This window comes from Toxorhynchites rutilus, chromosome 3, assembly GCF_029784135.1.
Source record: "Toxorhynchites rutilus septentrionalis strain SRP chromosome 3, ASM2978413v1, whole genome shotgun sequence".
Classification (NCBI taxonomy): Eukaryota; Metazoa; Arthropoda; class Insecta; order Diptera; family Culicidae; genus Toxorhynchites; species Toxorhynchites rutilus.
The window spans coordinates 325,076,437-325,102,825 of record NC_073746.1 but is presented as its reverse complement, the minus strand read 5'-3'; the positions used below and the strand labels follow the sequence as shown (position 1 = coordinate 325,102,825).

General features: G+C 36.9%; 2 protein-coding genes and 1 long non-coding RNA gene across 5 annotated transcripts in view; 2 read left to right on the top strand and 1 right to left on the bottom strand.

Annotated features, from left to right (window-relative positions):
- LOC129779694 (high affinity cGMP-specific 3',5'-cyclic phosphodiesterase 9A) overlaps positions 1-26,389 on the bottom strand; it is a 446,325-nt gene that overhangs the window by 32,752 nt on the left and 387,184 nt on the right. For all 3 annotated transcript variants that reach the window (XM_055787323.1, XM_055787324.1, XM_055787325.1), the window contains exon 7: positions 20,747-21,072. In XM_055787323.1, coding sequence (XP_055643298.1) covers positions 20,747-21,072 — 326 coding nt within the window. The remainder of the gene's footprint in view (positions 1-20,746; positions 21,073-26,389) is intronic.
- LOC129779697 (uncharacterized) lies at positions 10,725-11,628 on the top strand. The gene is made up of 2 exons (XM_055787329.1): positions 10,725-11,061; positions 11,132-11,628. Exons 1-2 carry the CDS (start codon positions 10,995-10,997, stop codon positions 11,602-11,604), a joined length of 540 nt encoding a protein of 179 aa, XP_055643304.1. The 5' UTR covers positions 10,725-10,994; the 3' UTR covers positions 11,605-11,628.
- On the top strand, positions 20,280-24,257 carry LOC129779699 (uncharacterized). Its single transcript, XR_008743742.1, has 3 exons — positions 20,280-20,468; positions 23,626-23,666; positions 23,726-24,257. It is a non-coding gene; the product is annotated as an uncharacterized LOC129779699 (long non-coding RNA).

Sequence of the window (26,389 nt, the reverse complement as noted above, 5' to 3'; positions counted from 1 at the left end):
CACCCAGGTTTTTTTTTACGCGGGGGATACGTACTTCGTATAAAACCGCGTTAATTGGGAAATCTGCGTGAAAAAAACGCGTTAATTTGAAAATCCGCGCAAAAAAAACCGCGTTAATTGGAAAGAAAATCCGCGTAAAAAGCAGATCACTTAAAATCAACGTAAGCATCGTGATAGAGTGCGGCACTAGTTTCCGTCATAAGCGCTAAGTTCCGTCGCAAGCACTGATTACCATCACATGCTCTGAGGAAGCATGAAGAAGACATGTGAGCAAAGAGGGAGAGAGATGAGATATTGCTCAGGTTTTTTCAAGCGGCACCCGTTAAAAAAAATCCGCGTTAATTGGAAAATCCGCGTGAAAAAAAACCGCGTAAAAAACGTGTTAATTGGATAATACGCGTAAAAAACCTCGTAAAAACCGCGTAAAGAACCTGGGTGTAGTTGTTTACTTCTCACGATTGCATGCGTTTCGTACAGCTATATCTTCGTAAGAAGCTGCGAGCAGTGTCACCGCGGCCTAATAGTTAAGAAAGAGCCATGATCACCAACTTTTTTGTACCACAATTGAGTGCCCTTTGTGTGTAGAAGCTGTGGTTTCAACAAGCCGGTTTATTTATTAGAATAGAAACGTTCGGTGTACGAATGATTTCGCGTAATGAATCCGTCAATTGATCTCTTGTCTTCGCCAGTAAGGCGTAAACGATCAATTGAAAACACTCGTTATTTTAGTGATTTCGCTGAATAAGGAGTGTATCGAAAAGTAGTCTTAAACATTTAACACGTTATTACACACAAGTGGGTGAACTTTTTTTTGTCGTGTAAGCAGAGCACGCTTTGTTTACATATCAAAAATCGAAATACAAGTCATTTTGTCGAGGTCCTAAAGTTGTTTTCGAAATGTCGCGGATTGATTTGGAAACTAAAAAGGAAATTCTGCACAATTGGTGCACCGAAAAGGGTGTCACATACCACAAAATACCAAGAAATCAAGGTTTGTATCGTAGAGGTTTATGTGGGGCACAACTTTTCGATGTATGCTTCATTTTCACAGCTGTTTCTTGTTTTGTGTCCAATTTGACTTACCATTTCATCTTCTGGCGACTGACGCCTAAACAACGCCGGCAAATTGAGCAGAATTTTTATTCGTGTTAAACGAATCGTCGCAAAGTTCGGTAATCAGTGTTCTTACGAGGATCTCAACAGAAGTGGATGAAACCCCGGACCAAGTGATCCCGAATTTGACCGAGAAGTTGTAAATCACATTCAGAAGAACAGGTCTGCATCTATTCGTGATTTGGCCAAGAAGTTGAAAACCAGTGTGGGGATGATTCAGCGGATTAAACAGAGACATGGTCGAAAGACCTGTAAAAAGCAAAAAGTGGCCAAACAAACCCCTGAGCAGCAAGATCGCGAGAAAACACGAGCTCGAAAGGTATACGAAACATACGTTAAAGAAGATTCCAGAACGCTGCCAGGACCTCAATTTTATACCAAATCGATTGGAGAGAGTGTACCATTTGCGGATACGGCTGTTGCGATGGAAAAATTCAGCCAAAAAGTGCTCGTTTGGCAAGCCATTTGCACGTGTGGCATGTGATCGACAACTTTTTTTCGCAAATGGATCTATAAATGCTCAAAGGTATGTGGTAGAATGCTTGAAGGAGAGATTGGTTCCACTTTATAGAAAGCACGAGGTTCCTCCTCTCTTCTGGCCGGATTTTGCATCGGCACATTATGCCAAATCCACTTTACAATGGTCTTCGGCGAACAACATCATGTTCGTCGAAAAATACCTCAACCCACCTAACTGTCCCCAGCTGCGGCCAATTGAACGTTACTGGGCGTTACTGGGCGTTACTGGGAGGATATTTTCTCTCATATCATGGATCTTCTTCAGTGAAATCTGTATTATAAAAATATCTCACGTAAATTGTGAATGACCAACTATTTCCTATGATCGAACTTTTATAGTTACGGGGTATGCATAGCCCTCATAGCCAAAACTATAAAAATTAAACGATTCCATAATGGTTGAGATTCCATGATATGCGTAAATGATTTTTATCAATTATAATTTTCTATACGTTTTGTTATATCTCGAGAACAATATATGATAATAACGTCTGTATAGTTTTTCATAAAGAATTGCGTGTAAAATCATTTTTCCAAAGTATTTTCATTCCATTAATTTCTAGGAATAAATAATTACATTTGCAGGAGATTGTCTATGCATCACTAGTCGTTGAGCCAGTGTTCTGATAAATTATAGAATATTTCAGGAGGTGATAGAGGATCATATTTGATGAAAAAATCCTACGCATGTAGTCAATTCTCAACTAGGACATTGTTGAATTTTTGTTAAGTCTAATTTTATGTCTTGAACTGACTCTAATTTAGAAAGTACGCTCCTTAGAATAATTATACTGTTCATTTGAAAGATAAGAAAATTTTGCATAGAATGCAATTGTAAAATTAATAGAACCCAGGATCAACTTTTAAATGTAAGGAACCAACTCAAATTTTGTGTTTTTAATTAATTTTACAAAAATGCATGATAAACTGGATTGTTTCTATCAGCCAAATTGAAGCTCTCCAACCACTCTACAGTTCCTTCCTTGACACCACACTATTATCCTTCTTGTTATCTTCCACTAATTTAAATGTGTTCACAACATAATTTTTATGCAAGTTTTCCTCAAATGAAAGCATCGTGCGCACTTTTTGACTTTTCAGTTCAGTCATTTTAAGGCAAAAAACCGGTCTCAAGGAAAAGTTCAATAATTCTTTCGTAGTTAAGATTTGATCATCAGCGTGGAAGATTTTTTATGATCCCCTATCTCTTCAAATTTTTCGGATCAGCTACCTAATAACCTATATATAATAATATTATTTTAAACAGATATAATAGTTTTCGATATTTTATTCAATTTATGAGAAAGTTTTCTCAATAGTTTGAACATTTATAAAAAAAATAATAGAAGGTTAATGAATTTCTCAAAAAAAATGTTTCAATCGGGCAACAGGCTTCAGGGCCATTTTTGGAAAAAATGAACGAAATTTCAATAAAATGGGGAGGATCGGGGCAGCGGAGGATTAATTTGGCGTTGAATTGCTCTCTGGTAAACTGTGACGTTTTAATAAGGATTTAAGTGGAGGAAAACTAAAGAGCAATACAAATAACTTATCGTGCAAGATTAGTAAAAAATTATTGAGTCGTGAGTTTTTTGATTTTTTTTCCCCACGAGCATTTTGGAAGCTATCTAGACACGCAATGCAGGATGGTCAATAAGCAGTTGAGAAATAAAAAAATATATATAGATATTGAAAATATTTTTAATAAGGTATTAGTACCCTTTGAAACTATTGCGGAAAAGGTTTCTATTGCGCTGATGACTAAAAGTGAATTGATTGTGTGAATGAACCGACATTTCCTGTGGCGAAATGTCGAAAATGTTTTGAGTGATCTTTGAAACGCTATAACTCTGTTATAAAATAATGCATTCGTCAAAGCATCAACTGGACCATGTATTAAATATTTCCTAGATTGCGATAAGTAGATTTGACCATCGATTTGCTGTGCGTTCATTATTTCATGAAATATTCTTAATTCGAAATCAAGGAATAATTTTTCATTCGATAGAGAATACCTCTGTAGTAAATAGAATAAAATGGACGCGAAATAATCATGTTGATTGGATTGCTTTCAAGCATATATTCTCAAAATCTAGAGAAACTTTGAAAACAAACTATAAACGCGTTATCTTTTCTTGCAAAGTATTTTATATACAACACATATACACATCACACACTAGAAATTTGTAGCTTGAAAATGCTGTATTTTTTATCTTAATGTCATCATTTATATCGAAGATTCAGGCGTTCCGAAATCTCTGAAAAATTTCGACCTTTTACTCCTCATCCTTTGTCAAGTGAGGATCTATAGATATCAGTACATGCTTCCTACTTTATCTTTTCTTTTTTTTAAATTCTTTTTAAATGATAGAAAAAGAGTATATGTATATAAAATCGTTCTGTTCGTTTTTGTGCGCTTCAAAAACTCGAGCTCTGATGGAGCTCATATTATAACACAAGATACGAGCCACTTCAAAAATTGTTGTTGCTACTGCCAACGCCTCAAGAAGCTTCAAGATTTCCAGATGAAATAAGCACACTTCTGAAATAAATCTGTGTAGGTAAATTAACTTTCTAGTATTGAATATGTATTCTATGTGACAGTAACACAATTCTTTGCATGTGTTCAAAAATCGTGAGCTTAAATTGTATCTGATAGTGATTTTAAATCTATTTAATTTTATTCGATTGGCTTTGCTCAAGATCAATCCTTGGAATTTTGTAATTTATTTTCGGATGCGGATTGTTCAACTGGATATTGTGCGTTTCCGTGTTGACAAACCAGATGGCAGATTGCCTTTAAGATAATAGAAAAACAAAGTATTACAAGTATTTTAATTAGAGACGAATGAACTGCAAAGTTTAAAGCCTTTCAAAAACAATGAACAAAAAACATACAAGTATTTCAAAATTAAACTCATATGGAATATTTGCTTTGTTTTACTACTCATTTTTCTGTCATAAAAAACCAATGAGCCACGGCAAACGTGGCAGGGTTCAGCAAGTAAAATTTGAAACAAAATAAACTTAAATGGAATTAAAATTTAATTCATGCGCAATTCAGTTATTTCCCGAATTATTCTAATAAAATCAAGAAAAATGTCCACGTGGACAACAGGGGGAGGGGTATGAAAATGTCCACGCTTGTCCACGGAGGGGGAGGGGGGAGTTTAAAATCGTGCTTTTTCTGTCCACGTGGTATGTGGACAGCCCCTTAATGGGGATAAGCATAGGCACCTATTGAGAATTAAACAGTTCTATGATTTCATAGCTATATGAATAAAAATAATTTTGTGTCCTTTCCTCACGATTTAACTCAAGAACGGAGCAACGGATTTGAACAGTCAGTATTAGGATTGATGCGTGTTAGTCTGCGTCAGGTTTATATGCCAAAAAAGTTATGAAATCCATTCGGAAAGTTGGAAAATTTGAAAGTCATTTTTTCAGCAAATTTGGTATGGAAGTTGAAAAACTGGAAGTCATTTTTTAGCAAATTTGATGATTTGATTTGAACAGTTTGATGCGTCTTAGTTTGAGTCAGGTTCAAATGACTAAACAGAAATTATATACCACGAATATAGATAACGTACAATAATTTCTGTATGGAAACCGTAGTTTTTTTTCCAAAATTCGTATGTTTCTTCTATGTTGATTTCATATTCAATGCAAATTCTGATTTTTTTTTTCAAATTTTAATTTACAAATTTTTAAATCCCAACTATCACAACAACATTCGACGAACAAAAAATTTTGAACAGAACAAATCGTACGTTTTGCAATAAAAAAAAAGTTTTCATAATGTACTCTTTCTCTATCGTCCGCAAAAATCATGAATTGGTAAATTTATAAACGTACTGAGGTACGATTTCATCCAAAAACTATTATCCTGCACTTCGATGTTTATTTTTAAAACTGTATATAAAAACTTTCAGAACTATGACATCATAATCATTTTATTTATTCTCAATTCCTGTGCATTATTATTACAATAAAATCATATATTCTTTTGATTAATTGAATAATGAAAAACTATTTTCGAATCCATCGACTATTGTGAAATGCCCCAACGATTAATCCATAATCGATTAAGTGATAAAGTTAGACATCTCTAGCTGTCACACGCACACACTGATGTTGTTTGCATACGCTGCTTGCCAGTTCCACTCATCAAGTTTGTGAAGTATTTTATTTTTCATAATTAGCAAGCATTTATAACTATATAATAGAGGGTGAAGTCTAGAACACGACCGCATTGTTAACGTACGGAATTTTTTTATTCAATTTGCTTGTTTATAACTTCGAATGTTATTTCAGAAAACATCGAAACGTTTAAAAGCGTTGGTGACCCTGAAAAGTAGAGCAGCATTTCGCATCGGACAAAACTCTTTGTGTGGTGCTGTTGGCGATTCGCAAATCGCAAATGCAATTTGTTTCAAACTATCCGACGTAAAGGCGGCGCTCACGTTGAAATATTTTCCTTCAGCTACACTACATTACAAACTTAAAAAAATCTATTTTTTTCTTCAGTTTATAAGTTCAATTTTGATTTGTTGAATCTGGTTCTGTTTATTGTTGTTAACCCTTTGCGGTCGTTTGTCTGCTCTCAGCCACCACAGCAAGAAATCATACTAAATACTTTTTTCAACGTTGTAATAGTTCAGTATCAGAATCAATGCGCATCGAAAAGGTGTTTTCAGGTTTTCGGTTCAAGAAAATGCGGGTTGAAGAGCCCTTCCGAAGTGTCCCGGGTCAATTAGGCTAAACATGTTATGTTTACATTTTCTTCACGGTTTGCAGGAATGATAATCATCGAAGTTATTAATACAGTGTAGTAAAATAGTTAACAATTGCTGGTAGGGATGTGTATTGCATCTGACATTCATTTTACATACGATGGTAATTTTTACAGAAAATATTTACATTCTACCAATGTTTGCATCACCAAAGATTAGGTAGCTTCTTTTAGTAATTCTCTTTTCTGGGTGTACTGATATTGGTATGCACAACTTGTGCCTCATCTAGAGGTGATCGTTTTTGACTGTTATGGGAAGAGCAAAACAAATAATATATGGTAGAGTATGCTTCCAATATTTTTCAACATTTTAAACTATTCGATAATTGGAGTTTCGTGATTTGAAGTCAATTGCGCCGATTCTATTGTATGCAAATACGATACGATTATTTTGCAAATCATCGAGATCCGCTCGTTAGAAAAATATTTAACATTTATGCGATCCATCGCACAGAAAATCAGGGTCGTTTAATTTTTTCTAAGAAAAACTATGTTTAATAGGAGGGTATAGGGTGTGAAATGAAAATTCAAAAATGGGCATGTGTTCTAAAATATTTTTAACTTTTTTAACTCGACCATTTCTCGATAGATTATTAAATATTTTATATTTTTTAGTGAGCAGCAATACGTTCGATAACGTTCAATAAGTGTGAATACAGAAATTTAAACTATTTCGGAAAAACGTAAATTCATTATCATAGAAGTTACCGAAGCTGGAAATGATTGATTCTTTTCAAGTAATTATGTGGGAAAAACAATCTGGCAGTAACATGTCTTTCAAGATTTCTGATGCCAGTGCAATTTTTTTAAGACGAAGCTAACCAGGGGAAAAATTGAACCCATCACGAATGTGTGATGCGAACGACCACGCTCGCACGACCGTGAGAGTAGAAACGCTTTTCATCGCCAGTCAACGTACGATACAGGAAACTCTTATGTTTTGCCTGAAAAGCGAGAAAACATAAAATGGTGGTGCACCTTGTTAACGTTGTACTACGAATTTGTTGCACTCAATTCGCCTGTTTATCACTTTCGATACATCCTTAGGTAGTAAAAAAAATCTAATGATTAACTCTTTAAAAAATTTGGGTGGCTCTGATTGTGATTGTTAATAACTTCGTCGTAGCTCTCTCAAATATTTTGTTTATACCCAACGATATCCCCCCACCAAAAAGTCGTATGAGACCCCAAGAAGTGGACGCTATTATCTCAGCTCGAATTGTACAACAGAAGGAAAACAATACATTAAAAAGCGCTAATAGTACTAATAAAATTGAGCTGAGATAGCAAAACAAAAAGTCTAAAAAATATATATGTGACAGCTAGAATCATTAAATTGGAATGGGTGAGGAAGCCCCAGTGGAATAAATTTTCTTTTAATGGACTCGCTTGTATAAAATATATGGAAAAGGCTACAAATTTACATTTATTTTATTAACTAGTTAAGGTTCCTGGTAGATCATACTAATGCTACTCAACCAAGAATGTCGTGTAGATATTTCTTTAGATTTTTTTTAAATGCCGTTTTAAATATGCTGCGATTGCTAATTTGTTTTAATTCAGTAGGCAATGTGTTAAATGAGCAATTCCAAATGAAATCGAATTAAAAATGCCGATTTTAAAAACTTGTATTTTTGGATCGAATGAATGTTTGTACTCCGTTTGGGTTGGAGGAAACATGAGTTTTCCACAGCATTTGGGAATTTTTTGACTCATGTGTAGCTTTTGAAAAAGGCGTATAGATTTTAGTAAGAGAAATCTTCGATAATTTATATCTCAAAAACTATGAGTCCTACCGAAATAGTGTCTTTGAAAAAAATATAGAGTATTATAGAGTATATAGAGTATATCAACTAGCTTTCATTTTGTTTCTTGGACGTTCCTGTAAGACCTTTCAATACAGATATATTTCTGTTTGAATAAAAAAATTATCCTGTCGTCTTTGATGACGAATAATTTAATAATCGATTCGAAAAGATTCTATTGATTTACAATATACAAAAATTTGCTCGGTGTGATAGTTATAAGGATCGAATCGACTGTTTGATTCAAGTCACATAATAGGGGTCAATATTTCCATAGATATTCCTCTTATACCTTAGGGTTATTGCGAAATATAAATCATTTTGGGTGTATTTTTAAGTAAAAAATGCTTCATAAACATACAAAAAAAAATTCTGTAAAAAATTAACGATGTTCATTGATGAGTCTTTACAGCAAATGAAGTGTTACTTATAATTTTTTCAGTAACCGATCATTATTTTATAGAATAATATTCATTCAGCAATATTCATTAGTATGACCTATGTTTTTCCTTTAATGAACTCTCTTATACTCGAGCAAATGGTCTCACAGATCAAAAATCAATTGTTTTGAGGAGGCTGAACTAAATGAAGTTGAAGAAAAAAATTGTTTCATTTAATTATATCTTTTTTTTTACTTTAAATAAATACCAATAATTCTTAAAAATACACGATAGCAATAATAAAAAAACACGCCGTGCGCGAGTATACGAGTTATGATTTTGCGCGCGAGTACAGGAGGTTTATAACTTTATTTTATAGTCTTGTACTACATTCGATTTCTGATTTTTTCAATACAGTCAAGGTTGGTAGACCGCAACCTAACATTTGAACAATTAGTCGCTAATTATGCCCAAAAGTTTGGCCATGCCTGGTCTAGACCATTTGAATAATATTTTGGTCCATGAGCTGTAACAGAGCGAAGAATATTTTTTCGGTTTTCGAAACATTACCCCTCCCCACAGGGGGCGCCAGACAATTTGTGGCTACAACACTGCAATATACAAATAAATAAGTGCAAATCATGATTATTTTACGTTTACCAAGAGATTCTCTTTCAATTTTTTTTATGATTCGATTATCCGGAGTGAAAAAATCAACATTCCGGATAACCGAGTCCGACTTGTATTTCAAAACATTCTCAAAAACTCATCATTATAATAGAAAATTATTATCAGACATTTTTCGTTTAATATTATTTCACAAGCTGCGAGAAAACGTAGTACTCTATTACATAGAATACATATTCGGCACGAAAATGTAAATTTTCATTAATAATTTTTATTTTAAAGTATGTTCATTTTCTTCTCAAAATCCATTATAGCATTCCTTTTCCAAATGGTGCAACACGAAGTCAATGCCGTCAACGCAGATAGGAAAGACGAAACGCTTGCAGCGTAAAACTTAATGAATGTAATGGACATGTAATGAAGTATCAAGACAGTTCACAAACTGTGCACAGTCGTATTGATTTACTTTTGTGTAATTTTAAGATGGCTGCGGATTGGTTTGGCAATTTTGACTCATCTGGTAGCATACTAAGCGCCTTGATTTACACCAGTTTGAGAGTTTGGCAGTTATTGCGATTGACGTTGGCGGCAAATTGCATTTGCGACTCGTACATATAAATGCCCTAAGCGTGCTCATGACAATAACGGGCGCATTTGATGTTTGGTTCAAAAGACCGCTAGTAACCAACTGACAGGATATTGTCCTATATTGCCAACAGACGACACATTATTATCCCGTTTGCCCAATATATTTTCAAAATTTTGAAAATAACACAATATATTTCACAACCTTCCAATATTGCCCATAGACGAACAATTATTTGGCACAAATCAAAATATTGAGCAATAATATTGAACGTCTATGGGCCACTTTACAAAAACAATCTTTAATTTGCAATATCTATCTAAAATACATATTTCTTAATTTTTTTATAATTGTTTCATAATTGTTTTCAATTATATTAATTTACGTTTCTATAAACTAGAGAATCTAGAGAAAATTGGAAAATTTTCGTTACGTGATAGGTATTTAGTTTTCCAATTTTTAACCCCCAATATTTACCCGAAAGAAAGTGAAAATTCTCCATGTCATTGGAAGCCATTGGAAACAGTTGCTTTAGTAACTTCTAGCTCGCTTCCAAGCTTATCAACGGTTCGAGCTGAATTTTCAGGGAATTCGTCGTCTTTTAATTTTTCTCAGCTGCACTGAGCGTGGTTTGCTATTGACATTGAAACGATCACATTTGAACTGTTTATATCGTACTTTACATGTCGTATTCGATGGGCTTGCTCTGGATAATCGATGAACTTATGTAGATCAAAGTAGAGCAAAAACAAATATATTGTTGTGTTAATGATATCTTAGTTGAGAAAATGCGAATGAATTGAATTGCAAATTTCCCACTGTTTGTGCCAAGCAAGTGTGCGTCCATTATGTTTGCATTACTTGAATCTATCATTGTCATTTGTTTCATTATATTTAGAGTTAGTCATTCCATGGCGAGCAATCGCAAAACAGCCGCCCTTTTGTTTACACTCTTTAAACCAGTTTATATCAGCATTCTCCATCTTTCCAACCATGTCGAGATTTTTCGGTGACGTCAGCGAGAAGTGCTAAGTGTCTCAAAGTTCCCACTGATCGAACAAATGAACAACGGCGACGGTCTCCGGCAACCAGTTAGGCTTCGACCGACAGCGCGATTGGAATCACGCGGAGAGCGATCGCAGAGTAGAACGTGAACGACGACAACGACAACTATGGTGAGCTTTTTGGGCCTTTCGTTTCTTCTCGCGCTGCTGCCTCCAACGTTTTGGATTGGATCCGGTTAGTATGATTTAACCCGCGTACCGTTACTTTCGATGGACCCTAACTAAACGTTCCATCTTGTTTGTAGTTGCTGGCGCTGACGCAAATCAGACGGATTCCACTGCGCGTTGCTGGAGCTGCGTGTCAAAGTACAAAACATGGACCGACTGTCAAAATGTAGCCGAGAGCGAACCTTGTAATGGGACCTCCGTCGACCCCGAGGCTGTGTCCTGTCTGAAAAGTACAATTCGTGTTCAGCGAATGAATGGTGACTCGAGATTTCACCGAATCGCTGGTTGTGCAATGAATCTAAGTGCGCTGCAGCAGCAGTATTTGGACAATTTTGAGCTTACTTTCAACCAAACCGGAGACATCAACGTCACGCTGGTAGAGCTCGTAACTTGCCAGGGAGAGCTCTGCAATGTGATGGATGAGACTGCGCTGCGAATGGGGCCGATCAAAGTGGTGCATCTGAACGTTATGAATGTGAGCGGAGCCATCAACAGAACGCCGTTTATCGGATTAATTTTAACCATCGTGGGGATTTTATCGATTACGTAATAAATATGTGTTACAATATTGCAATTCCTGTTGCCATAAATCATTCAGCATTCCTCGGTAAACACGTGCCTCAATTGGTTCTCCTGCACCGCAAATACTTATCTCCATCCAACCTCTTCAAAGCGTAAAATATGCATTCACTCAGGCATTGTGCGAAGCACTGGAAAGCTCTCGCGTAAATGCACCGGAGCTTATTTGTCCCTTCCATCTGCACACACACACACACACACACACACACACACACAACCATTCGTCCACTCAGCTCCAAAAAGGATTACAATCCACTCGAATGAGCTTCTCCCCACAATGCACTCGTACCGGGCCAGGAGTGGCACTACCAAAGATCCCAGGCTATTTGCATTCGGTCCGTGTAGCCGCTCGGAGACCACGCCTTTTGTGAAGCGACCAAACGATGCGATGGACTCCAATCTATTAAGTATGAAATATGACCCGCTGCCAGACCGGGGCAGAGTGGTTCGCAGATAAACTAAAACCGAACTCAATAGGATGATGGTGATGGAAATGATCCTTGGCTCGTAAAGTTATCACTTGGCTTGACGCCTCAATATCGTTTCACAGTTTCACAATCCCGGTCACGTGTTTGGTGGGGGGAAAATTGAAAAGATGCTGGAGCTGTCGTTGTCTACGTTAAGTGTTTATGGAGCAGGCCGTCAGCCGTTAGTGTCATTGGGAGATTTCTGCTGACGATCTGCGGCTTATCCGGAAATCGATAATTGTGTGAATCATCTAGAAGTTTAAATGGTTATATCGTGGGTTTATACGAGTGTCGTGAAACATGTTTTTCCCGCACGGTAAACTATGAAAAACCTATTCATTCTCATGGATATGAAACAGTGTTTTTTTGAACCGATAGTTTACTGGTGGTTGATATTGAATTAGTATCGGAGCAGTGATTAAATAAACATTGCTGAGAATGTTTATGCTCACATAATTATCGAGTAATAAGCGTGACTTGCAATACTGCTTTATTTTCGAATACGAAAAAAACCCGGTGAATTGACACAACTCGTGTCTTCGATTCATGGGATGTGATTTTTTCTGCGCGGCAAGTTCTGTGATGATTTTAATTTTCTGATGCATTCATCTCAGAATCACTTATTGATGTTGATCTCTTGTTGATCGACTGTTGTTTTTTATTCGATATCTAAAACCCACGCGATAACTACAGTGTGTCCCAGAATAGGTGTCACCATTTTTGACGTGGGACTACGTCTAACCGGAGTATATGGGGGTGAAATGAAAATACAGAACATGCAGGAAAAAATTAAAAACTCCGAATGCTTATAACTCGTACATTTCTTAATAGATCGAAAAGATGTTTGCATCAATTGATAGGAAGTATTTCTACGCGTCTACCACAATTAATGAAATGTTCTATTCCATGAGATAAACAATTGAATAACTGTAAAATCTCAAGCGTTATCGCAACTGCTAAGTTTTGATTGGCCCGGTTTACGGTTCCCCCAACACAGACTCTAAAATCAATGTACCTGTGGGAATCCACTTTGCAAATATACATGCAAGTAGGGGGCATTTTTGTTCCCACCGAGCTATGTTTCTCTAACACGGACTTCAAAATCAATGTACGGGGGGAATCCGCTTTGCAAATACATGCAAGTCGGGGGGTACTTTTGTTCATACAAAATGTGTTTCCCTAACACGTACTTAAAAATGAATGTGCCTGAGGAAATCCGCTTTGCCAATACATGCAAGTCGGGGGTATTTTGTTCCCACCGAAATGTGTTTCCCGAAGGTGGATTTCAAAACAAAGATGCCTGGAGGAATCCGCATTGCAATTGGTAGTCCTAGGCATCATATCAAACGTGAAAGGACGGTCATCAAATATACTTGTAACGAAGAAAATAATCTATTACAATGCATGAATTGATCTTACATGACAACTGTTCAAACTTTTTACTTACAAAGCAAATATTTTGAGTTCAATTGAGTTCGAAAATTGTTTCGTTAATTCGACAATTTAATCAATACAATACAATGGGTTCTAAGACAACTTTAGTCTCACGTCAACCTTGCTCAACAGGGTAATCTCTACAGAAAAAACAGTTATTGTCAGTTTTGTGTGTATCTTTTAAACAGCTTATCGCTGGAGCGATTCGGAGAATCCATTTGTTCACGTTCCGCAGCAGGTATGGTATGAAACTGAGAAAGAGAGAGATAGAAGCCAGCTGAATGACAGATACTTTTTTTTATTCTTCTTACGCTCTTTTATAATGGACACCTTACACGATCAAAATTATGGACAACAATTGCTTTCCACATCGTGACAGTGACAGTTTCAGTATAGGATTTGGATTCGAACAATCGGTTAACTTTGAAAAATCAATACTCAAAAACGAAAAAACGCTGGTTCCGACATATGTTATGTAAAAAATCCTCAGCTTTCCAAAAAAAAATATATAAAAATATAGCGCCCTTGGTCCGAGGTCTATGAAAACAATAAAAAACAAATACAGCGCGGACTCGATTATATACTGTTTTTGATTTCTTTGCACTGTATATAATCGAATCCTGTATATGATCGAGGCAAAACAATTTTTTTTATTCGTTTTTTTGCGTGTAAAAGTTTTTTTTTAATATAAAAGAGAAATTTGATTCTTGATTCATCACCTTAAAGTTAGAAAACACCTTTCTCACATGAAAAAAATGAACTTATCAAGATTCTCTCAGGAGGTATTTGATGAAAAAAAACCTTCTACGCATATGGTCGAATTTCAACAATGACAGAGATATAGAACTTTTTTTCTATTTTGGACTCTGTTGCCTCAAGCTGGCTCTACATTAAAAAGTACGCTACGGAAGACGATTTCGTTGCTTTCATGTAAAAAAATGAGAAAATTCAGTACAGGATGTAGTAGCGGAACATCTAAATTAGTGGATTTCAATAACATTCTGGAAGTTAAATACTTAAAAGTTAATAATTTATGGTGCGTTATCATTAATTTTATCCTAAAAATTATATTAAACTAGATTGTTTCTATCAATTAAATTGAAGCTCTGTAAGTGCTCTACCATTTGTTCTCTGATACCCAACTTCTATCTTTCTTAATTTGGCTGCAATATCGATATAAACATTTCCTGGTCAAAATTCAAGCAAAATCTTCAAAAATCACTATTTTTACTCCACTGTACATGTAATTGCCACTTAAATTTCGCCGTTGAAAGGTTACATTTCTTCTTGAAATAAGTCATATTTGAAACATAAAAAAAAATATTTTTTCCGAACTGTATATAATCGAGTCTGTATATAGTCGAGTCTGCATTTAATAGAGTCCGACCTGTACAATAAATAATAATGAAAACAGAAATCAAATTTTCTGCAAGTGTAATATTTTTCTCCAGCTGATTGGCTTTAAATTTGATATGTCGATCATCTGAATCAGGGCAGTAGTCCAAAAGTTATGAATTTAAAAAAAAGTTTTTATGAATTTATGGAAAAAAAGAGGAAAAAGTTGTTTTTTCGGACAACCCTAAAATGAAAACGGTCATCCTGATGAAAAAATACAAAAAATACGTGTCTAATGTTCTAATGTAGAGAACAAAATAACCACTTTTCACGAAAATCTGAGAGCCACTATATCGGTTCGGCATGAAATGTCTCAATTCGCAGACATGCTTGCAAATCTGGCACCTCAACATCGATCCCGTGAATCAAAACGTCAACAACATGCATTTATATGAAGTGTCAAATCATTGATGCTTGAAAAACAGAAATTTCTGGTTTCTTCATCAACGTCCAGCTTCGGTTGTCATTATAATCTTAAATGTCATCATATTGACTTGCGCTTAATGAAAATTCAAATCGGAAAATTCCAATCAAGTTAGCAGCCCTTCTTGTAATTCCGTTTGTTGTCATTCATTTTCGGGAAAAGTGCTCAAACTTGACGTGGAGTTTTGTTTGCCAGATCATTTGTGCGTTTTAATCCGCGGTTTGATTTTCGTGTTTTGATCGGACAGTTTCGATTAGTGTTTGTCTTTTGCGATTCGGTGCAATTTCATTTGATTCTGCACAGCGAAGATGAGGTGCCAGGTAAGGCGATGTGGCAGAAGCAAAAAAAATAAATCTCACCCCAACATATCATTTCACCGGTTCCTGGTTGATTTATTGTCACAAGCTTAGCGGATCGATTTTTGCAATGCAGTAATGATTGGATACTTTCCGATGCTATGCAAGTATACAGCGTAGGGTAAATGATCTTGGTTTGTCCAATTTAGGTTGTTTTCACGCAACTAGTACAAGCAAATCGATTTTTCTTCATGAAAATCACATATAATCAAGACGAGTTTGGGTTTGTTGAAAAACCTTATTTTTTAGTTTGTAATTCTACCATAAGACGTTGAAATTATTCAAATCACTCCTCAGTCCGCAAGAGCAATCGAACTTGCTCTTGCCGGTGAAAAACTCCAACTCCGGAATTTGCTTAAAATCGGCTTTTATATACGTTTCGTCGTCCATCACACAGCATCCATATTTTGTCAGCATCTTCTCGTAGAGCTTCCGTGCCCGAGTTTTAGCCATCGATTGTTGCCGCTCAACGCGGTTTGGGAAGTTCTGTACCTTGTATGTAAGTAGTCCAGCTCTCTTCTTTGCATTCTGGACGTAGCTCTGCGACATGCCGATCTTTTTAGCCAAATCACGGCTTGAGACGTTGGCATTTGCTTTAATCATCCGCTTCACCTTTCCCTCCGTCTTTTTGTTCTCCGGTCCCGGTTTTCTTCCAGCTCCTTTGCCGTGGTCCAATGTCAACCGCTTCAACACTCTGGAGACGGATGAATGGTGAATGTTCAACATTTTCCCCAACTGCCGGTGCGACAGGTCAGGAAATTCCAGGTGTTTAGAAAGAATTTGTTCTCTCAACTCGCGTTAGTTCACCTCCATTTTCGTTGAATCGAAAAACACGACTTCGAGTTTGACAGCATGTAGGCAATACACATCAATGAGAAAGTGTGCAAAATTTGGTTGATTTTTACCCAATGGTAAAAAAGTTATGCCCTGTTGAATGTGTCACAATAATTTCGTGTTCGCCCTTTATATTCAATAAGAAGGTGATTTTATTTTCAATTCAGATATGCACTATTAAAATGATCACATACATTGCATCGTCACAAAAAAATCACATTCCAGCAAAACAATGCTACTATTCATACCAGCAAGTAAACTAAGCAATGGATTAAGAACCAAAGACTTAATTTTTTGGACCGACCGGCTCGCTCTCCAGACTTGAATCCTGCTGGAAATCATAGGGAGGATCCTTGTGCGCAGAATCTACACTGAGGGAAAAAGGTACACCACGATTGAAGAGCTCAAGGTCGCAATTTTGGTATCATGGAAAAATATCGAGAAATCCGTCCCGCAGAATTTGGTAAATAGTATTCCAACACGAATTTTCAAGGTTATTAGTCGAAATGGCAAGGTTGTCAATTATTGACATGTAAATCAGCCGTATCGTTTGGAATTTTCCATTGATGATACTTATGAATTTTGAAGTGGTCTTATAAAAACAGGAAGTGGGTTATATCTATGGTATAACCGCAAGGGTGACGTAGGACTATCGTTGATTTAGAGATCATTTGTATGAAGTTGAATCTGAATTCATTCTGAATGAATGAATATTTGGAGAACTTCGAAAACGAGAGCGTTACGTTGGAGGCACAAGGATACGAGCCACAAACGTTGGAGGCACAAGGATGGAGCCAATATTGGATACGGAAATATCCTACTGGTGGGGAAGAATAATCTTCAGAAGCTAACCTGTTGATTGCGATTGATTGAAAAATCACAAAACCTAATGTATTTGGTCACAGTGTTACATGGTGTGTGTGTAGCGGCTGCTTCGAGATCTTCCCGGGGAACCGTTTGTAGCATCACTCTCCTCCTGATGGATTCCCTTCTGGCCTAAGGTGCACAAACAGGCTCTTGGTGACACCGTTCATCCGCGCTTTCATGATAAATGAAGAGCTTCACCACAACAGCGACAACATGCTCCAATCGCTGTTCAATTAGAACTGAGTGGATTTCCGAGCGGCGCTCGCTTATATACCGATTGGTGATTTCAATAGCCTGTTTTGAAAGCAATTTTAAGACTATTGAAACAAGTTTTTGGATCAGAAAGTAACAAGTATAGAACGCGTAGACATTTTATCTTTCGAATGAAGTGTTTATCATACCATTTCGTTCAGTTGTTTAGGAGCTATTAACACTCAAAATCTCGGTCTCCGGCGTAACGCTTTCGTTTTCGAAACTTTGATTTTACACCCCGGTATAGAAATGAAAGACGTAGTCCTACGTCAAAACTGGATAGCTGAAATTATCATATTTAAGCACGTTATTAAGGTTAAATATACTTTATTCTAAGCATTCAACAATGTATGAATGTATCTTGTATGAATTCTAACTGTTTGTGTTGCAACGAAATAGAATCAGGTTGGTCTAATAGAAGTTGGACAGAGTGTATCTCGTTCACATTTTCCTATGTTATATTTTTTGAACTTAGAAACAAATTAGGAGTATTTATATCGTTTCCAATAATGTTTGTGTATGGAATAACGAGCTCCGAAAATATGGCTGGAAACTTTTTCGATAGAAATTGAAGAGCAAGCGGAATGGTGACTACGTAAAATTCTCTGTGATCTCTCGGATATGCCTAGTGTGTTTTTGATGGGATGGCGTGGTTACCATTTGATTTGATCTAACATGATTTAGCCCCGAAACCCCCAGGGAAGTACTCAATTTCAGATTTGTTTCAAATCGTGTGACAACTCGAATCATAGTCACGGTCAACGTTACCACTACATTTTGAATAATTTTCTAATTTACAATGAGCTTTCTATATGAAGTGTTGAACATTCTTAAATTGGAGGTAGCTGTGATGTGTTCAAAAGAACTTGATTGTGGCATTGTTTTAAACGAAGTAAGTCTAGATGAGGCGAACGATTTCTGTCCTAACAATCAAAAGCATTTCGGAATTACTTCAATGCCACCTAATGATAATTTTGCGACGCATGGTCTTGTTTTTTGATAATCGTTGGATTATATTTATAATGGAAACAAGTGATCTCGTATGAATTTATAGGGAATTAGAATCCAGGCAGCCTCATGAAGAATTCTGTACACAGGATCATAATCAATGTTGAATCAATCGGCCTGAAAGTTTGCTTCGTTACTTCTGACTGCGAAGCAAGTAACAAAGCCATGAGGTAAAGTTATGAAGTGAGTGCTAAAAAATAAACCGCACTGAACGACTGGACTACAGCACATCCTGTTGATAAAGATAGTTTTTTTTTGAATTTATCCCGGATCCTGTAGATCTTTTAAAAACCATTTCTTCGTGGAATACTGAGTTTAAAAATCTTTCCTCCGATATTGTATCGAGGGAACATTTACATATTTTAGTTACAGGAGCGGCCAACCAGGCAACAAAAATGGTTTATCGGTTGAAGCCTGAAGAAGTTGACTTTGAATTACTAAAAATTACAAATATTGATAAGATGAAGATCAGCAATTCTACCGAATATTGTAACCATACTATGGCGGCAGCTATGCACATAATTGTTGATCAGTCAGCGAATGCTGAACGTAAAACGACTGCAGTTTACCTGGAAGACTTATCAAGATGCTATGATCTAACAACGTCTAGATCAACGGATACATCTCTGAATCCAAGCAATAAATTAAAATATGCAGCAGATATTAATCATCTCAATATGATGATTAAACTTGTAACCGGTGGAAAGGTAACCTAGTGAACTAATGGCATACTGACGATGGACGCTTAACGCATAAATATGAAATTATTTATATAGGGATACACATGAAATTCAACTCTTGTGAACTCGATGGTCCTGAATAGAAACGAGAGATGGTTTTCCAGGCGCTTTGATTTTGCGTCCGTGTTCGGGAACACAAATTCCGTTCACCATAAATCCAAGAGAGTTAAAAAGTATTCAAAGCCTGCACGTAACTGCTATGACGATTTCAGTCCGGCAGCATAAAAGAAAAAAGCATATGTCTCCGCCTAGAGAGGTATCTGGGCAGAGTTCCAGAGTGATGAGTAGAGAGTAGAGTAGACTGGCTACCCGATGATGTTGAAAAAATGATGAACGCATGTAGCCAAAGCTGGTTGGTCTATACTGATCGAATGATCTACTGAACATGGTTTGCCCTATTTATACGATATCAATGTCTATAGTTCTATTTGTTTTGATCGCGTCTAGAATATTCGCTATAACACAATCGTTATTTTTATGGCGAATCCGTTTCCATCCGTTCCTATCCTATGACAATTCACTTTATTTTTGTTTACATAGAATTGGATTGTTGTGTTTTTGTCTGTCGTATTCAGAGCAGGTAAGTATTACGTTTTATATTGTGTTCTATTAATCATCGCTCTTTTTTAGGTTTTTGTTAACAGGTTCTGGTGGACGATGGAAAAGGTGAGTGACAATGCTTATTTATCTATGTTAGATATTAATCGTCATTATTTTCAGGTGCCGTATGACGTGTGAAGTGTCGTGTCGTGCCGTGTTATTGTATTGTTTATTTTTCGTACTATTTTGTGTCAAATTAAAGATTCTCCAATTCTCCAGACATATCGCAATTACAACTAAATGGATTTCTGAGCGGGCGCCAGTTTATATACAGATTTGTGTGATTTCGATAGCCTTTCCTCAAAACGATTTTAAGGCATAAAGTCTTGAAAAAAATGTCATGTTAGAATATTCTACAAAATACAATACTTCCCCTCCAAGAATCCTAGTCCACCGTGACTGGTTCTCGTTGACATGAGGGAGATCACAACAAACGCGAGCTGGCTCCTCTCTTTCAGGTATGAAACACAAAATTGTGATATGTATGTAATGCTGGGCACATTTCACCCCCCGTTTATATAGAATAGAACGTTGCGATTTCACTCCAACTAGAAGGAGGCCACTCTAAACCATCTCATGCAAACACAGGTGGTAACAGCTTCTTCCCAAACTACCGAAACAACGTTCAGGTGTACATTTTTATTTAACTTCCATAAGTTTCGTAACGAAACGATTTTTCACCCTAATTCGAAACATGTATTCCGTGTTGAAACAGGAAGAAAAAAGAAACACTCACCATTTGCGCCACGCAAAAGCAGTGCCGATAGTTGTGGAATGGGACGTCGTTGTAGTGCTTGTACACCTCGTACAGCCACTCGCTGAGCGTTTCCCGCGGGATCTGGAACTTCTCCACCAGGTTCAGCTCGACGAACATGGTCTGCATCAGATGGATCACGTCCCAGTCCTCCCACTCGTACGAGTCGAACGCCGGCAGCCGGAGGGCGGCCTTCACATCGTCCGACAGCGTCTTGTCGGCTATCTCCAGGAAACGCTTCTTCACATCCGTGTGCTTCGGCAGGCTGGTCTTCCGATGGGGCGGTCCACGGGGCCGACTCGAGAGACCTGTTAGTTGTAGGGAAATAGGGGAGAAAAAGATCGAATTAGTTAGGCGATAGTTCTGGAGAAATTGGAACATATGTTCCCTCCGCGGGGTAAATAGCCCAGGGAAGCTCGTTGTTATTACTCGCCCACGAGAGGGCTCCTGTGCACGCGGACGGACCATAAAAGTGAACTTATGGTGGGAGTAAAATGAAAATTTAATACGCTCAGAAGCTGCACATCGACGGCAAACTTCACTTCGGTTCTCTGCTCAGGCAGATAGTGTGTGGGTGCTGGATGCTGACCTCCGCTAGGAGCATTTTCACGAGTGGTTGGTTGCCAATGGAAACTACCCCGGAGTAATTTTTGCAGTTTCCAGGAGCGCACCCGTGGCCGAGTGGTTAGCGTCATAACTAACATGCCGGGTGTTCGGGTTCGATTCCCGTTCTGGTCGGGGGAATTTTTCGTCAAAGAAATTTCCTCCGACTTGCACTGTGATCACGCGTATTCTAGAGCTTGCCACTCAGAATGCATTCAAGGCGTGTTATTTGGCATAGAAATCTCAACTAAGTACTAATAAAAATGACGCAAGTAATACTACGTTGAGACGGCGAAGTTCCTCTAGGAACGTTTGTGCCATTGAAGAAGAAGAAGAAGGAGCGCACAATATTGAACGATGGTAAAAGTATATAATCTGAGAACGCTGTTGGTGCGTTCAACTCTGCTGCTCCCTGGAAACAATTCCGAAGATAATCCTCGAATGGAGGGAAGGCAACTTTCAATTAGATTAAGAGTGGCTCCGTAGCAGCAGCGGCAGGATTGAAAGCCGGTCATGGGGTGTTTAATGTGGCCGCAAACATTGTTAGTGCGTTTCGTAGCGCCTTTTCAATTGTAACTATAATTTATATGCTATCGAATTAGAAGGTGAATTGAACTTATTTTCAGTGCGATTTCAGAAAATGATTTCAATGCAAGAATTCTTATTGAAATACTTTCAAATTTTAAAGAAATCTTTAGTATAATATATTTCAGACATCCAGTATAGATTTATGTGTCAAAAACACAATTCTAAAGCTGTTATCAGCGTTGATGTTGGTTATCGTAAGTATATTTTTGATATTTATATTCATTTTTCAAACTTTCATTTCTGATAGCTTACACGTGATTCATGTTTCATTCAAGTAAAAATGCAGTGCAGTGCAGCGTTAAAAGTTAGTAACGTAAATTAACTTCAAGCATGCACGTGAGTGTTGGGATCAAATATCTGTCAATACTCACTACAATTTCGTCAACTTTTCGCCTGGGAGAGTAAGAACGAAATTGTCCAGTACAAACATTTGGTTGCACAGGGACTGATAAATGAATGCTTTCAACGAGTAGGGGTCGCAAACGTTTCGCCAAGCAATAAAACACCAATTCGAGCAGATAGAACTATACTCTCTTGTATTGTTGTTTGTTCCCTGCCTAGAACAACATTGAAACCCTGAACTTATAGAATATCCAAGGAGTTTCTCAGTATCTCTTAACAAAATTACATCTTCAACGCTCCCAAAAACACCGACCCAAAGAACAAGCAGAACGCTAACAGAAAATCTGAACCAAATCGATTGCGTTGTGGTGATAGTGGCGACTACAAACGCTACGGAATAAATTTTCATTCTCTGTTTCCCACCGAAGAACACAGCACCTCTAAAAAATATCTTACATCCGCCATGAAATACGCTGCAATTTGACGCCACTTTCAACCTGAAAACAATGCTTGTATTCGCGAAAATGGAATTGTCGATCGGATAAAAGTCACCAATGAGTCATTCACGATTTATCAGTTATCCAGGCAGCGACAGCGACGCTTTCCAAATTAAATTCCACAAAGACGAGTGTTTAGTTCAGTTTTCCAAATTGGCCTTTCCTTGGATGGCTAAAGGCAAATGAACTGAGCAAAACCTTTACAATTCAAAACATCATGATCATCATCCACAATAAATTTAAAAAATATATGAAAATCAATTCGCGTTTTATTACATGAGATATTATTTTAGAATGGGCTGTTTTGTAGAAGCAGCTGAGGATGGTTGATTTGTGTTTCATTATTGTTTTCGCAAGAAGAATACACGATTGTCAATGCACATACTGCACTCAGTATGCATCGCGAACATTCTTCTCGTGCTAGACGCAATGCGGCCCCAGGCGATTATATATTTGCTCTCCACCACCGTTATCAATTTGATAACGCATAAAATCAACAATTCGTTCGTGTGATTCAATCATACACAAATGATCTCCAACTGAAGGTATGGAAACTGACGCGATACGTACTATTTAATAATTCTCATCTGCTTTCTTTCGGCCTTCAGTGCTATCTCTGCACTATACTTGCTTCGTGCATATTCTGAGAATGCATTTTAAGGCGACAAATTTTGTACGTTCGTCGAATAGAATAGAAACTAAGGTTGGCCAGGACGAGTAAAATATTTGTAATGTTTTCATTTTCATTCGTTTTCAGTTTGCTTTTGAAAAAAAATTTAGGTTATTGAAATAAGTTTTTGGGTCATCAATCTTACATTTTTTATCTTTCAGATTCACTGATTGTCATGATCGTCATGTCAGCCGACAAAGAGGTATGAACGCTTAAGACCTTGCACCCCAAACGTAACGCTCTCATTTTCGAAACTTTAAGCTTACACCCCAGTAGAGATGCACAAATGATGTGACGCAAAAATACAGAAGCACTGTCCACTAGACGGTATGCAAATCGATGCGGTGTCTCCACTGAACAAAATTGTACCACTGTGCGCGATATCTATGTGACATCATCATTGAGGAAGACTGCAGACTGCTAGCTGGATCAAGAGTGTGACATGAATGGTGATGATGAATGATGTTTTGAGGTTTCAAAGTTTTCCAGTTCAATCGTATCTAGCTTCAAGGCGAGCTTAAAAAACAAACTAAACTCACGGTCTTCATTATGGTCGTATAGAAAGCCTAGCTGCCCGTGAATCGCTGGCTGGATGACTAATGTACCGTGAATGCTGTGATATGAAATCCCGAATTGAAAATAGGCGGAGCTTGAAATGCCGAACGAACGCTGCATTTTCATTTCGAGCGAGCGATTCACGCGTGCCGAATTCGCAGTGGTATATGAATAATGTACCTTGTTGATACATTAGTTGCTCTTTATTGACTGCACGGATAGGTAAGTACGCAAATGAGTAAAGCAAATAAATAGGAAGATAGGAATGCTTCCAATTTTCTATAATTTAAACCATTTACGAAATAGGAAATAATTATTTAGAACAAATCAAACAAATCTTAGAATTACCGATTCAGTACATATGCAGATCATCAATGATCAATGGTCGCAGCAAAAAATAGTTATTAAGTTCTGATATTTTCGGAAAAAAATTGATGCCAAATGTCTTACAACTGCATGAAACGTCGAGATCTAGTGTCATCTCGAAAAAACAATGTTTATCAAAAATCGACACTCTGAGACTTTTTTCGAAGTACGAGACGAAACATATGATTTTAGGTGCCAATAAAAATAATTATCTCGATTTTTCGTTCGGAACTTGTTGCGAAATGTTGATTTGCACGATAATATACCCTATACAAAATATTAGCTCATTCGAACTTCATTTATTAGTGTTACAGACGTTAAAATTTGAGTTTTTTGAATACCGAAAAATCACCGAAAATCGGGAATTTCAACAAAAAATTTTGATGCCAAATGTCTCAAAATTGCATGACCAATCGAGATTTACAGTTATCTAAAAAAAATGTTTTTGTTAAAAATCGATTTTTCAGACAGAAAAATGACTAAGTGCCAAAAAAAAATTTTTGACGTACAACTACGTCTTTCAGGAAGGGTACCAAATAAGAAAACAGGTCACGTTTTTATGAAATAAAGTTAACGTTAATAACTATTTTCACTGTGAACGAATTCTCATGATTTGCTGAATCCGCTTTGTCAAAACATGCAAGTCGGGGGTATTTTTTCCGCACTTAGCTGTGTTCCCTAACACGGACTTCAAAATTGAAGCCTGGGGAAATCCGCTTTGCAAATACATGCAAGTCGGGGTTAGTTTTTAGTATTGAATATTTTTGTACTCGCTTGTCGTTGTGCAGACCGGAATATGTTTGCCTAAAACGAACTTTTAAACTGAGAAGCCTGGGAAAATCGTCATTTCAGATACTAGAGGTGAATGAACTTTCGCAGTTCGAAAACTACGTAAACATGAGATGTGCAGTAATTTCAAAGGGAAATGTAAAATACAATGATCGTTTGACAATTTCTCCGTTTACATATTTTGGTAGTCCTGGGCATCATATCAAACGTAAAAGGACATTCATCAAATTAAGCTGTAACGAAGAACATAATCTATGACAAAAATTTCGATGCGTTCTAAAATAATATTCGAAGTGGTACACTTGTTTACTGCATAATATAATTGCGTAGTTCTACGTCGAAAATATGCGGTCGTGCCCTAGATACAACACCTTACAATTTTTTTTTTACAACATTTTTTTTCGATATAACAGTAAATCTCGACGAGTAATGCAATTTTAAGACATTTGTCACTAACAATTTCTTTTGAAAACGCCGATTTTCGGTGATCTTTCATTTAAAAAAAAAACCTCTATTTTTTACGTCTGTGACACTAATAAATCCGTATGAGTATATTATGCAAAGGGTATATTATCGTGCAAATCAACATTTCGTAGCAAATTCCGAATGCAAAATCGAGACAACTATTTTTTATTGGTACACAAAACCATACGTTTCGTTTCGTGTTCCGAAAAAAACTAAGTCCCTGAGTGTCGATTTTTGACAAAAAAATATTTTTTTCGAGATGACACTAGATCTCGACGTTTCATGCAATTTCAAGACATTTGGAATAAAATTTTTTTTTCGGAAACCCCGATTCCCTTTACTCCCCCGTTGGGTGATTTTTCGATTTTCAAAAAACTCAAACTTTGACCGCTTTGCGCCATTCTCCCTTAAGTTCGATTGAGCTAATATTTGGCATAGGGTGTTTTTTCGAGGTGGTGAACATTTTTTTTATGAGGGAGGTAATTTTTTGGAATTAGAGATGACCATTTTCATTGGCACCCTAGTACAGATACAAAATATTTCAAAATATAGTAAAACCAGGAGGGCCAACCGGAAGAGCCCACAATTATTCAAGTTGATCTCTAAAGAAATTATTCACACTAACTTTAAGGTTTTGCTTCTTGCAAATGAACATTGAAGTATCAAAAAAATCGCCACATGCTGACGGTTTATCTACGTTTCTGGAATGAAACACGTGGACGGAAGAGAGGAACAATTTTTACTTTCCAC